This window comes from Fusarium tjaetaba (assembly GCF_013396195.1).
Source record: "Fusarium tjaetaba strain NRRL 66243 chromosome Unknown NRRL66243_c0000197, whole genome shotgun sequence".
Classification (NCBI taxonomy): Eukaryota; Fungi; Ascomycota; class Sordariomycetes; order Hypocreales; family Nectriaceae; genus Fusarium; species Fusarium tjaetaba.
In genome coordinates this window covers 67,627-81,228 of record NW_023501393.1, presented here as the reverse complement: position 1 = coordinate 81,228, position 13,602 = coordinate 67,627, and the positions used below count along the sequence as shown (strand labels likewise).

At 50.7% G+C, this 13,602-nt stretch overlaps 4 protein-coding genes across 4 annotated transcripts; 1 reads left to right on the top strand and 3 right to left on the bottom strand.

Annotated features, from left to right (window-relative positions):
- Window positions 1-435: 435 nt before the first annotated feature.
- Window positions 436-2,203, top strand: FTJAE_8883 (cytochrome P450 monooxygenase; the record flags this gene model as incomplete). Its single annotated transcript, XM_037355746.1, has 3 exons — window positions 436-663; window positions 713-1,986; window positions 2,035-2,203. 3 exons carry the CDS (start codon window positions 436-438, stop codon window positions 2,201-2,203), a joined length of 1,671 nt encoding a protein of 556 aa, XP_037204042.1.
- A 21-nt stretch (window positions 2,204-2,224) lies between these two features.
- On the bottom strand, window positions 2,225-3,436 carry FTJAE_8882 (threonine aldolase; the record flags this gene model as incomplete). Its single annotated transcript, XM_037355745.1, has 2 exons — window positions 2,225-2,928; window positions 2,974-3,436. 2 exons carry the CDS (start codon window positions 3,434-3,436, stop codon window positions 2,225-2,227), a joined length of 1,167 nt encoding a protein of 388 aa, XP_037204041.1.
- An 822-nt stretch (window positions 3,437-4,258) lies between these two features.
- Window positions 4,259-6,615, bottom strand: FTJAE_8881 (ATP-dependent RNA helicase MAK5; the record flags this gene model as incomplete). Its single annotated transcript, XM_037355744.1, has 2 exons — window positions 4,259-5,125; window positions 5,176-6,615. The coding sequence occupies 2 exons, from the start codon at window positions 6,613-6,615 to the stop codon at window positions 4,259-4,261; spliced, it is 2,307 nt and encodes a 768-aa protein (XP_037204040.1).
- Window positions 6,616-7,285: 670 nt separating this feature from the next.
- On the bottom strand, window positions 7,286-13,561 carry FTJAE_8880 (myosin; the record flags this gene model as incomplete). The annotated part of the gene is made up of 2 exons (XM_037355743.1): window positions 7,286-13,206; window positions 13,270-13,561. The coding sequence occupies 2 exons, from the start codon at window positions 13,559-13,561 to the stop codon at window positions 7,286-7,288; spliced, it is 6,213 nt and encodes a 2,070-aa protein (XP_037204039.1).
- Between the last annotated feature and the right edge of the window lie 41 nt (window positions 13,562-13,602).

Genomic DNA, 13,602 nt, shown 5'->3' with positions numbered 1-13,602 from the left:
GTTGCATTAGATTGGATCATGAAATTCTGATGCTAAAATAGAATAGTGCCCCCCGCGGCTGGAACCTCCCCCCCTGTAAATCGAAAGCTTAGCGCATATACCAACCAATCACCCAATTCCTCGCGTCATCCATCCCTGGGCCTGAGACGGACAAGACATCTCTCAAACTAACATGATGCATTCCAAGGAAAAAACATGGTCCTAACTGCTGCAGTAGCTTCATGGGGAAGTACCTCGGGATGACAATTGACTTATCAACATGATAGCATTACTATTAGCTCTTCAGCTGAGTCGATAAGAAGTGGCGCTTGGCTAAGGAGGGATGGGTTTATCTAGGTAGTAGTCTAGCCTGGCTGTGCCTCTTTGTTCTCTTCCTGTTGTTCTTGTGTAAATATTCCTATCAATTGATCTGATCTTCTCTGGAGAAGCATCATCATGACTGTCCTGGGCGACATACTGACCGAAGTCACCTTCACTCGCGTCTTGCTCTTCGGCTCTCTCTTCTTGCTCGTATCGTTCATTGTCGATCTGCTCACTCAACCTCGTTATCCCTCTGAAATTCCCGTTCTTGGTCACAGTTCAGAGAAATGGTTCTCTAGAATCAGGAATAGTCTCGCCTACTTCACTCAACACCAGGCCTGGATTGGCGAAGGCTACGAAAAGGTAACGCCTCCAACCCACGATACCACTACCCATTTTCTAAGAGAAATAGTATGGCAAAAATGGCCTTCCATTCATTGCTCCAGCGCCCATATCGCGACCTCCAGACGTCATCCTTCCCCGTTCGCAAATCGCCTGGATGATGGACCAGCCCGATCGAATCCTCTCAGCATCCCACGCCCACGACAAGATCCTCTACACAGAGTATAACTTCCTCGGAAAAGATCTCGCCGCGGAGCCCTTTGCGAATCGCGTCATGCACAAGTATCTCGCCCGTAACTTGTCATCAGCGATACCAGCGGTCGAAGACGAAGTCAACGGTGCTGTTGAGCATGCACTAGAGACCATGATGAAAGCAGCTGCTGAGAAAGACCCCAAAAATGTCGACAGTGAAGGCTATACGAAGGTCAATCTCTGGGATCTGTGGCTTGCGATCGTCCCGCGCGTTACAAACCGTCTTCTCGTTGGCAGCCCAGCATGTCAAAATCCTGACATCTTGAAGCCGATGGTGAGCTTCACTGACAACGTTGTAATGAACAGCTTCTTGCTACATGGCTTCCCTCAAGTTCTCCACCCGATTATTGGCCGTTTGATCACCATTCCAAACTATCTCCATTGGCGCAAGGCGTCTCGTGTCTTACTGCCAATCATTGAACAGCGCTTGAAAGATATGCAGCGTCAGGAGGCTGGCGACCCTGAGATGAAGAACTACACGCCCCCAGAGGACTTTATAACTTGGGATATTCGTCTTGCGATGGCGGAGAAGAAGCCCTTTGAGCTCAATCCCATCGTAATTTCTAAGCGGCTCTTACCAATCAACTTTGCTGCTATCCACACAACCGTCTTGACAGGCCAATCTTGGATGCTGGATTTTCTGTCGTCTCCACCATCTGTTCTTGAAACACTACGCAACGAGATCCTCGAACACAAGCCTTCTGAAGGCCACTGGACGAAACAGGCTCTTTCTTCTCTCGTACGCGTCGACTCATCCATCCGCGAATCTCAGCGTGTAAGTAACTTTGCCGCCAACCTCATCGAGCGACAAGTTATTGCACCAGAGGGTCTGCATCACCCTGACTACGGATGGACTTTGCCGCGCGGGGCATTCGTAACGGTCAACTTGCAGGGAACGCACCACGATGATGAGATCTATGAGGACGCCATGAGCTATGATCCCTGGCGATACTCACGAGTCCGTGAAGAATGGGAGGCGAAGTCAGCTGAGGAGAAGCAAGAGAGGGAGGACGAGGCTAAGAAGATCAGAGGATTGGGAATGGTGACAACTAGTGATGCTCACTTGGCTTTTGGTCACGGCCGACATGCCTGGTAAGCCTCATGGATATGTATGAGAGTCTGAATGCTAACATTGCGAAGTCCTGGCAGGTTCTTTGTTGCACATGAGCTCAAACTCATCATGGCTGCTTTCCTTCTCAACTACGACATTAAGACACTCGAGAAACGACCAAAGCCCCAATGGATGGGCGCCACTATCATTCCTCCCTTGGACGCATGCATCGAAATTCGACGAAAGAAATCAACATGATTAATTCAGCTATTGCAAAATCTAGCTATACCCTCCGTGGGCCTCCTCGTCATTCAGAGTCACCCCATTGCGCTTGTCCTCCATCAACCTCGTCAGCGCCGTCACCAACTTATCAACAGCCACCTCAGACGTCTGATGATGAAACACAAGCCTGGCCATGGGGAAGACTGAAACATTCTCCTTTGTGCAATACTCAACGAATGCCGCGGGTGGGATCTCTGATGCTTCCAAGTCCAGCAGAATCATGTTGGTCTGAACAGGAAGTGTGAACTTGTATCCCACTGCTTCGAGTCTCGCAGCAGCATCTTTCGTCATGGCGTGCACAGACGGAAACCTCGGGATGCTGTACTCAAGCGCAGATAGAGCTGCAGCGGCCATCATGCCCGGCTGTCGAGTTCCTCCTCCCAACATCTTCCTGAACCATTTTGCCCGCTCAATAAAAGGCTTCTTGCCGAGGATGACGCTGCCCATTGGAGCACCGATGCCTTTAGCTAGACAAATGGATATACTGTCAAAGCAGGCTGCGTAGGCCTTCAGATCAACACCTTCTCCGATGACGCCGTCAAAGACACGAGCTCCGTCGAGATGCATGGCAATGGGCTTCTGGCCTTCCGGTACAGGGAATGAACGGACATAGTTCGAGATGGTTTGGGCAACAGCCAGAGGTAGAATAGTGCCCGAGAGAGTATTCTCAAGAGATACGACCCTCGTAGGTGGGAAGTGAACTATCAAGTTAGTTACGTATCATACTTTAGCACAAATCAACATACTGTTCCCATCAGCGATGATGTTCTTCTTAACATCCTCCAACGTCAGATGCACTCCGTTCTTTGCATGAACCGTCGTGACACTCGCCTGCGAAATCACCGGCAGAGCACCACTCTCCCAACAATGCACATGCGCCCTGTGATCCAGCAGTACACTATGCGGCGGCTGGGTAAGATGCGTTCTCAAACAAATTTGGTTCCCCTGAGTTCCAGAAACAGCCCATAGAGCAGCCTCCATGCCCGTCAACTCGACAAGTCGAGCCTCTAGAGCCTTGACGGACGGGTCGCCTTCAGGATCATAGATATCGTCGTTTACCGAAGCCTCAAGAATAGATGTCATCATCTCTTCGATGGGGACGGTAACGACATCTGAGCGGAAGTCACGAGAGGCTTTCTCCCGGCTGGCAAGCAACTTGGCTTGGACTTTTGGCGTGAATGGGGATTCGGGGCTTGTTAGGGAAGGCATTTTGAGCTTGTGATGCAGTGTTTGATAGTGAGTGAGGTAGGATAGTACTTTCAATGGACTATCAGGGTCTTTTTATATTTATGTAGTTTATGTATACTTGATACCCCACATGTCTTGAGGGGAATCTATGTCTTGCTGCTTTGCATTCGTTATCTCTGTGGTGAGTGTTGATCTGAAGTTTCCCGCGGGGATGTGTCAGTCCCAACTGCGAAACGGGGTTGTAGATGATGTTGTGGATCTCGAGACTCTGTACGTAGTTCGGGATCTACTCCAATTCTCCTGGGCGTACACCGAACTATAGATACCCTCCCTGACTTACCATCTCTCCCATGAAACTGTATTCACAGGGTAGAATCTGCTGTGTGCTCACCCACAAGGATGTCATAGATCATTACCACATCCAGTCTTGCAAAAATGTTCCCTCTCATCGATAACAAATGCTCAATCCAATATCCATTCTGCTTTGTCTACTCCTCACTTTTGTGACTTGTTCAGGCATGTATGCATGGCAGTCTGTCTATCACCTGGTATCCCCACAGTCGAAATCCGCGGCCAACTCAAAGTTTCCCGCGGTTGCGCGGCTCAACGAGGACGATCAATTCTGTAAGTAGCGTCTACTATATACTCACGAAAGAGAAGACAGACATTGATTAGCTTCTCAGATGCATACTAACAGCTCGTCGTTCGGGGTCTAGGGGCTATACTGGCAGAAACATGTCAACAGATCAATAGTGTGAATAAAACCTTTGTTACTCGACATGTGCATTATAACTTAGCCATTGTTGCCTTTCATAGGCTCAGGCTCAAACACGCTCTCTATAACTACAAGTCGAACCCCAATCCATCTGTGTTTCCAAGGAAAATACCCCCGTTCTTCCCTTCTCTCAAAAGAGCACCGACGTCCACTCTTCCACCCGTGATATACCTCTCGCTAACTCCCAAGTTCACTCTCCTGCTCAGCTCCTCTCTCAGCTGAGCCTTCAAAGCACCCATTTCGGCCTTAGACAGGCTCTTGGCTGCTTGCTCCTTTCTCCTTCGTCCACCACCTCGACCACCCTTGCCACCACTTGCGTTAACAGCCTCGAGATCTTCAGAGTCGTATTCTACTCCAAGTTCATCAGCTGCATTTCGCAACCATGTATCGTCGCTGTGAGCCTTTTCCTTGGCTAGTACAGTATCGGCGATCTTCTTAGCCAGGTCCACGCGGGGTTTGAGACGTGATGCCATCTTCCGATCAATAAGGAGAGTTTGGATAAAGTGCTCTCTCTTTGCCCCCGAGCTACGCTCAGTGTGGACTTTGCTTGCAAGACGTCGTGTAGGAAGGACTTCGTCCGGTGAGCACAGGATCACACTCACGCCACTAGACTCGCCACGGGCTGTACGACCAGATCGGTGGATGTAAGTATCCGCAGATCGGGGGACATGGTAGTGCAGAACTTGGTCAACCTGCTTAATATCCAGACCACGAGCGGCAACATCAGTAGCAATGAGAATAGAATTGCGAGCAGCAGTGAAACGCTCAAGTGAACGAAGGCGCGCCTTTTGTGCCATTTGGGAGTGCAGAGGCAGCGCTGTGAGGTTAAGATTCGTGAGAAGGGGTGTTAGACGGCGAACAGCAGAGATGGAGTTGGTGAAGACGAGAGTGCGGCGACCAGGGTTGAGAAGGAGAACGGTGTATAGATAGAGATCCTGTACAAGATTAGCATGATGAGTCTGTCTGGCTTGTTCTGAAAACTCACCTTTTCCATAGCACCACACTCAATAAGTCCTTCCTTCAACCCCTGAGCCATCTGGCTTACGGGGTTGACATCGATAAATTTAGGCTCACCCCTGAATTTCAAGCACTTCATCAGATAAGCCATCTTCTCCTCATCGCTTCCTGTAGATTTGCCCTTTCCAGCCAATTTGGTCTGAAGGTCCTTGTCAAAAGTTGCTGAGAAGACCAACGTCTGTCGTGCACTACTCTCATCCTCTTCATCTTTCTCCTCGTCTTCATCTGAGCTCTCTGCATCGTCGCCCGGACTTTTCCCGTCTAAAGCACCGATGATATCCTCGGCCTCCTTGAACTGACCAACTTTAAAGAGTCGATCGGCTTCGTCGACAACAAGGAACTTGATCTTGGCGAATTTGCTTTGCAAAGCCCTGTCGCCACTGAGAACCTCCCATAAGCGACCCGGTGTGCCGATAACAAAGTCAGCCTTCTCCAGTTGTCGCTGCTGCTTCTGAATACTGAGGCCACCTGTCACGACACACACGTACGGCGCGCTGGGAAGACCGTTACAGAGTGCCTTGAGATGATCACCCAACTGCTTGGCCAATTCTCGTGTAGGAGAAAGCACCACAGCCATAGGACCAGTTCTCTTGACACCCTGCTCTTGCAGCTCCAGCCAGCGCTCAACCATGGGAATACCGAAAGCCAATGTCTTTCCTGAACCTGTCTGCGCCTTGCCAATAACGTCATCGCCAGCCAGAATCTCGGGAATCGTCTTCTCCTGAATCAAAGTCGGCTTGGTAAACTTGAGTTTCGCGATGGCTGAGAGGATCTGAGGTGATAGGTTCAGAGGAACCCAGGCCGCCATGTCGACGTCTTCTTGGTCTGCGTAGTCGTTTGCATCGGCCAACGCGCCGAACGTGTTGCCCCCGCGTGCAGAGGACTTTTGTACGACTTTCGAGGCCTTGTCCAACTGCTCGTCTTCTTTTTTGGCGCCACTGTTCTTCCCATCCAATTTGTCTTTGTTTTTGTTCTTCTTGGTCTTTTCTTGTTCTGGTTTCCCTTGCCCAGCCTTGCCCTTATTCTTCCCTTGAGGCTTCTCGCTCTCCAAGCCACCTTGACCACTGCCAGTTTCGCCGGGATTGATATCCCCGACCTCCACAGGGTCGTCGCCAAACCCTTCAAAAGATTCGTCCCCATCGAGGACTTCTTGTTGGGGATCGATTATGTTGCTCTTGTCGCCGGCCACGAGGAATTGGACTTTGCTACCATCCTTGACCACGTCCACGCCCTCGATAACCTCTAGTCCTCCAAAGTCCTCGCCTACTGATGACCAAGCGAGGGCTGTAGCGTCGACGGCTCGGCGCGATTCTTTTCCGCTGGATTTCTTCTTGGAGATGTTCTTTGATCGTTTCGAGGCGGGACCGGTCGCAGTCGGAAGCTTGCGCTTCTTCGAAGGGGGGACCATTGAATAAGTCCGAGTCGCCTCTTCTTAAGGCGCTATCTGTTTCGCTTTTCGCCGTTTCTTTCCGTTGGTGAATCAGCTGATCGAGGTTTCTATTGTCGAGTTTGATCTCGAAGTCTTCACTAAGGTCCCCAATTTTTTGTTTTCCTCCGAACTTTTTCTTAGCTTATCGTTATCGGCAAAAGCTGGTGCCGATCCACCGACCCCCCACCAACAACAGGACATCAGCTGCTGGAGATTTCTTTGGTTCTCTGAAGTGATACTTATATTTCTTGACTACCACGGTTGCAACAATGAGATGAGATAAGCGGGTTTCCCAGACGATCTTACGACACGAGGTCGGCCTTATACTACGACGATACTCTAATCTCACTCTAAATAGGTACTTTGAATAAAGTCATCACTCAAAGGTGTTTTCATGAAATTTATCACTGCAGTCAATCGATCACCTATATTACAATATTAGATGGCAACGGACTTAAGATTGTAAACTAAGGAAATGTATTTCTTTTTCCATTTAGGAACCCAATAAATATGTGAGACATAATAATGCTGTTGTAACACTCCCAAATGAACCGTCATCCATTCTCTCATCCCCTTTAATGACCAAAACACAATAATTACATGCCTTTTTCATGTTGTACATTTCAAATATCCCAACCCCCGTGCTCTACTAATGCGCTCCGCGTGCTCGCTTGGCTCCTCCACCAACTTCCGAATCTCCTCGAGGCCGCTTGTTGCCAGGCTGGAAATCGTTGGCACCAGGGTTCATACCGCCGCGTCCACCACCGCGGCCTCCTCGCCCTCCACGGCCAGCGTTGCCATGTCCACCCTCTTGAGGTCCACTGGCTGCACGTTGGCCAGGAGGCACATAAGCTCCACCCCTTCCGCGTCCGCCACCACGAGGCATAGGGATGCCAGATCGGACCGGTTGTTGGCCTTGTTGTTGGCCCTGCTGCTGTCCCTGCTGCTGTCCCTGCTGCTGTGGTGCCTGCGTCTGTTGCTGGCCGGGCTTAGCAGCGGGTGTTACACCATTTTCATTCTTAGTAGCAAATGGGTTTGGTGCAGCCGCTGTTGCAGCGTCAGCTGGAACAGCGAACGGATTACTCGTCTTGGGACCGGGAATTCCAGTGGTAGCTGTGGCTGCCGCTGCCACCTGCGCTGGCTTGGAGTCTGAGCCTGTTTGTTTTTGTCCCGCCGGAGTTGCGGCTGGTGTCCCCTGAGCAGCCTTAGCACCAGCTGCAGGTGTTGCAGGGGATGGTGATGGAGGCACGCCTGCAACCGAACCCTGTCTGGCCGGAGTAGGCTTTGCTACAGCCGGAGTTGCCGGAGGAGCCACAGCAACCTTGGCCACTTCCCAAACCTCAACCACAGGCTTCTGAGGAGTTTCGGAAACAGCCTTCTCGACTACACCAATCTTGGCATTGGCTGCTCTCAGCTTGTTCTCAGCCATATTGATGCGTAGAGTTGATTTCTTGGACTCCATGAGCTGGGCTTGATCCCTAGCTGCGGCAATCTTGGGTTCATACTCGGTTTTGAGTGCTGATTCCAGCTCCACTTTGAGTTTGGAGCTTTCTATCTCAAGCTTCTTCTTGATGTTGGCAGCAACAATGTTCTTAACTGTAGGGTTAGTCGCCAAGAATTGTCGAATGCCAGTATCATCGAGCTGAGACAGATCGGTTTGTCCAATGGATGAAGGCGTTGCAGGCACAGCAGGGGCTTCTGTTTTGGCCGGTGTTGCAGGGGGTTGATCTGCTGGCTCAGTCTTTGTGACCTCAGCGTTTCTGGCTGTGGGGTTTTCGGCGAGCCAGATCTGCTTTTCTTGCTCGAACTTAAGCTTGAGATCCTCATCCTTCTTCTTGTATTCCTCTTCCATCTTGCTTCGACTCTCCCTCAGCTTGGCGTTCAGAGTATCCCGCATCCTGTCTGAACGTTCTTTGATAGTGGTCTGAATCCTTGTCTCAACCTCATTGGCCTTCTGTTCAAATTCTGCAGCCTTAGCCTCGGCAGCTGCAACTCTCTCTTCCAAAGCCTTCTTCTCTTCGTCGGAGATACTTGAAGCAGGCTGCTCTGTGGAATCGGAAGCTACGGGCTCCGCAGGGGTTTGCTCGGTAGTTTGAGCAGAAGCATTGGCAGTGGCCTCTTGGAGCTTCTTTGTTGCCTCATCACGCTCAGAAATAGCAGTCTGCAACTCATTGCGTAGAGATTCGAGCTGTTGTTCTGCACCTTGCTTCTGCCCATTGATGGCCTCGAGCTCCTTACGAGCATCGGCGAGCTGCTGCTCAAGCTGAGCAACAATGTCGGAAGATACGGAAACTTCAGCAGGTTGGGTAGGTTGGGCAGCTTGGGCGGGAGTAGGAGTAGAGTTTGCAGTCTGAGCCTGTTGTCGTAACTGCTCGACCTCCTTCTGGAAGTTTTGTATTTGTTGTTCAAGCTCAGACTTCTGGTTTCTCGATTCCTCCGCTTCCTTCTTGGTACCTTCGAGCTCACTTGTAGCTTTGTCCAAGCTCTCTTGTAGTTGGTTGGCACGCTGGATGGCCTCGTTCTTCTCTCCGGTAAGTTTCCTTGATCGTTCCTTGGCCTGCTCAACAATCTTGGCGCGCGTGGTACTCCAGTTGTTTCGCTCACTTTCCATGGAGGTTTCGAGTTCGGTAATCTTGGCCTTCAGGGGCTCTTCACCTTGCTTCAAAGCATCACGTTCAGTTTCCAACTCGGTGATCTTCTCCTTAAGCTGCTCCATCTCAGCAGGGTCAACTCGTCCATACTTGGTCAGAATGCCCTCAGTGCGCTTCTGCCATCGGTCGCGATCCTCCTGGATTTGCTTGATTTCATCCTCGAGGAAAGACTTCTGAGTCTTGAGCGTGTCAATTTCAGCCTCCAGGGGTTGGATACGGGCCTCCATCTCTTCAATCTTCTTGTTCTTCTCGCCGATCTGGTCCTTAAGTTGCTGATTCTCGTTGCGCAATGTCATACTGCTTTCGCGATAGATATTGAGCTCATTGAGCTTCTCCATGAGGTCCTGATGTGTCATTGAAGTGCGACCACTCTGGGCAGCCTGTGTGCGTTCTTGATCAAGCTTGAGACGTGCCTCGTCTAGCTGTGACTGAGTATACTCAAGTTGTTGCTGGAGTCGCTTGGCCTCTTGAGCCTTGAGATCATACTGAACCTCGAGAATCTCCTTCTCTCTTCGGAGGTAAGTGTTGAGTTCCCGGAGACCTTCACTGGCGTCTCCCATGGGAACTGGCGACATTCTTTCGTCCTCCTCTTCTCCGCCGCTTCGCTTCTGCTGAAGAGCGGCAACTTGTGTAGACAGGGTTTCTAGTTGTTGGTGAAGAATCTTGTTCTGGGAGTTGACATCTTCTCTTCGAGTCTTGAGTTCTGCCATCTCCTGCTCCAGCTGCTGTCTACGTTCCTCCCAGGAGCTTTCGCTTTGAGCAAGGGTAACCTTAGCAGAGTCCGCTTCTGACTTGAGCGATGCGGCCTCGCTCTTGAGTGTATTGTATTCAGTCCGTAGTTGCTGAACAAGCTTAGCAGCCTCAGCATGCTTCACTAGTTCCTGCTCGTAGTCTTGCTGGGCTTTGGAGGCAATTTCAGCTTGAGCGCGTAGGTCTTGCTGATGGAAGCGAGTTGCCTCCAGGTGCCTTGCGCTCTCCTCTTTCAGTCGGTTCACCTCCTCTTGTAATATGGACTTCTCATCCTCATATCGTCGTGCAACCTCACCCTGGGAGTCACGTAGGCTAGAGAGCTCGGTGTTAGAGCGAGACAACTCCGCCGATAGGTCCTCTGCACGCTGGCTAAGCTCCTTGATTTTGGCATCTTTCTCCTCAATGATGGCCTCCATCTCTTGTCTGTATTGTTCCTGTGAGCCCCGTAGATCCTCAAGCGCTTCTTCGTTAGCCTGGCTGAGCTCTTTGAACTGCTCAGCCTGGGTCTTCGCGTTCTCGAGATGGGTATTGGCCATGTCCAAATTTCGCTTCAGGTCGGAGATCTCGACGTTGAGATCCTGGATCTCATTTTCGAGTTGCTGCTGTTGCTCGCTAACCTCAATAGTTCCAGGTCGGGGCGTAGGTCGGGGTTGGAGTCTTCCAGCTCGTTCCTCAGCGTTTCGTAGCTCAACCGTCAGCTCATCAACGCGAGCCTGAAGGTGATCTCTGCTGGTCTTAACAGCGACATGATCCTCACGAATCTGGCTCAGGCTTGCCATGAGTTCGTCAATTCGCTTCTGTGACTCCTTTGACTCGAACTCCTTCCTAAGTTGCAACTTTTTGGTTTCCTCTGCTTCGTAAGTGAGCTTTCTCTGGGCATCGCTCAGTTTCTGCTCAAGGCTTTCAATCTTGGCCTGCGCTTTGCGTCGGGCTTCCGAATCAGCCATGTTGCGCTCATTCTCGATCGATTGCTGAGTTGCTAACAGATTGTTGAGTCGATTCTTCTCCTCGATAAGGTTCTCGTTGTCCTTGCTTAGTCTATCCTGAATGTCCTTCCAAAGCTTCTTCTCTGCCTTCAGGTTCGCAGTCTCGTTACGAACGCTATCAAGCAAACCTCTGGCTTCAATGAGTTCTTCAGCAACCTGTTGCGTCCGAATATCTTGCTTAGCAGCAGTCTCAGACAAGGTCTGCGCTCGCTTTTGAAGTTCATGGTTCTCACTTTGGAGTGCCACGAAGTTGGTGTGTAACATTTCACGCCTCTCAGATTCAAGGCGGGCTTCGGCGTGAAGTTTAACCTTGTCGGTCTGTAGGCTGTTCCGTTCGGCTGAGAGAGCATCTATCTGATCGCGCAAATCCTTACGAACTCCGTCCTGAGCCTCGCGGTAGCTGTCGTATTCAGACTGAAGCTTGCGCAGTGCCTCGTTTAGAGCCTCGGTTTGCTCAGTTGCCTCAATGCTGGCCAAGGGTAATGGCTCGCCACCAGCAATGGAATTGCGCATCATAGATGCTTCATCGCCGTGAACACCCCGTTGCTGCAAAAGCCTCCGGAACATGTCACGCTCTGTCTTGAAGCTCTCCATTGTCTTCTTGATAGATCTTGCCTCATCGGTCATGTGACTAAGTTCCTGCTGAAGCTTCTCAACCATGTCGTGGTCTTGCTTGGCCTGGTGCTTCTCTGCGAGTGCTTCCTCGCTTTCGAGTTGATTGGCAAGCTCCCGAGTAATGCGAAGAAGGTCTTCGTTCTTGGTCCGCAGAGAATCAATATCCTTGAACACCACCAGCTTCTGTGTAATGAATTGGTGAGTGTCGGACATATCTGACAGCGCCTCCTCTGAAATCTCTCCTTTCTGTAGTTGTTGAAGTCGGAAAGTCTCTTCGTCGGTAAGTTGGTCCGTACCCTTCTCCATGGCGTGGATCTGGAATAACAACATGTTTATTTGAGTACCAAGATCTCGAAGTTGAGTGCGCAGAATATTTGTTTCAGACTGCGAAGTTGCGAGTGCGCTCTCTGCTTTCCTTGCTGCGCGTTTTGCCTTGTCTCGTTCCTCAAAGCTGTTTTGAGACAACTCTGACATTCGAGTAATCTCTTCACGAAGCTGTTCAGCTTCAGTTTGAAGATCCTGGATCTCGGGGGCCTTTGCTTCTAGAGCAGTCATCATATTGTCGAGCTCCTCGGAGAGCTGAGCGTTGCGACGCTTTTCAGTAGCAAGTTGACCCTTGACTTGGTACAGCTGGTCAAGGGCCTGTGTGGTGGTTATCGCACCCTTGCCTCGCATAGACGGTGTGAAAGGGGAGGAAGGTCGCATCAAGGAGCCGTTGGCACGGGGAGTTTCTGGTGCAGACTCGGGTGGTGGTGCGTGCTGCTCCATACGAGCCTGAAGCTCGTCAATTTCGGACTGAAGTTGATTAATGCGTTCCTCCATTTCACTCGTGGTCTGGCGCTCTTGCTCAAGCTCGGTTCGAACGCGTCGGAGCTCGTCCTCGTAGTTATCGCGAAGTCGCTCCTTTTCGCGTTCAAGATCTTGCACTCGTTCTTGGTGTTTCTTGCTCAGCTGGTTAGACATCTCAACCAAACGTTTCTGAGCTTCAAGCTCATGCTTATAACTCTCGATTGTCTGCGCAAAGGTTCCCTCCTGGTTCTGGACCTTCACCAAAGCTTCATCCGCCTTGGCTTGCATGGCATCGAGTCGATCGCGGAGCTGTTGCTCTGTTCTCTTGAGAGAGTCAACCTGAGATTGAATGTCTTCATTTTGTCGCTGGAGCTCGGCAATACGGGAGCCCTTTTCCTTTCGGTACTTGAGGCCCTCCTCGCTCTTTGTCTTGAGTTCGTTCTCTAGCCATTCGCTGTTCTTTCGGGCAAGATCGAGCTGTTGTTGTAAGGATTCTTCTCGGTACTTGGCACTATTGAGTTGGCCCCGCGCGTTCTGCTCCGATTGCTGCAGTGCAGTGATCTCGCGAGAAAGCTCAACATTGCGCTGGTGTTGCTTTGTGAGTTCTTCCGTGATAGTCTGATCGCGCTTGTTATTGGATTCAATAATGCTCAAGTTGGTTCGGTTCGAAGATTGAAGGGTCTCAATCTTGTCATTGAGGGCCTTGATCTCGGCATCATAATCCGATTTCTTAGATTTGAAAACTTGAAGTTCGTTCTCGAGAGATTGTCGCTTCGTTTCTGTGGGGCAAGCGGATGTCAACAACCATCTGACTTGGTTTCGCACAGTCTGTTAAAACATACCTTCGTCCTTGAGCTGTTGTCTAGCCTCTTCAACGTCTTTGAGGGCCTTGTCCGCAGTAGCTTTGAAAGTTTGCGATCGCGTTTCAGAGCTGCGCACCGCGTTCTCCAGTTCAATGTCGGTCTGGAGCTTTTCGGCATAGAGGGTATCAAACTCGTGCGCTTTGGCTGCAACAGCCTGCAGAACAATGTTGACGAGCTCAATGGTCGGTTCTGTCGTCAGAGACGCGATAACGGGCTGGTCGAGGCCGAGGTGGCCTGCGACGTAGCCAATGTCCACGTCTGCGGCCGCCATGGTCGAGGTCGGATCAGGTCAATAGCGCGATACTCGTCATT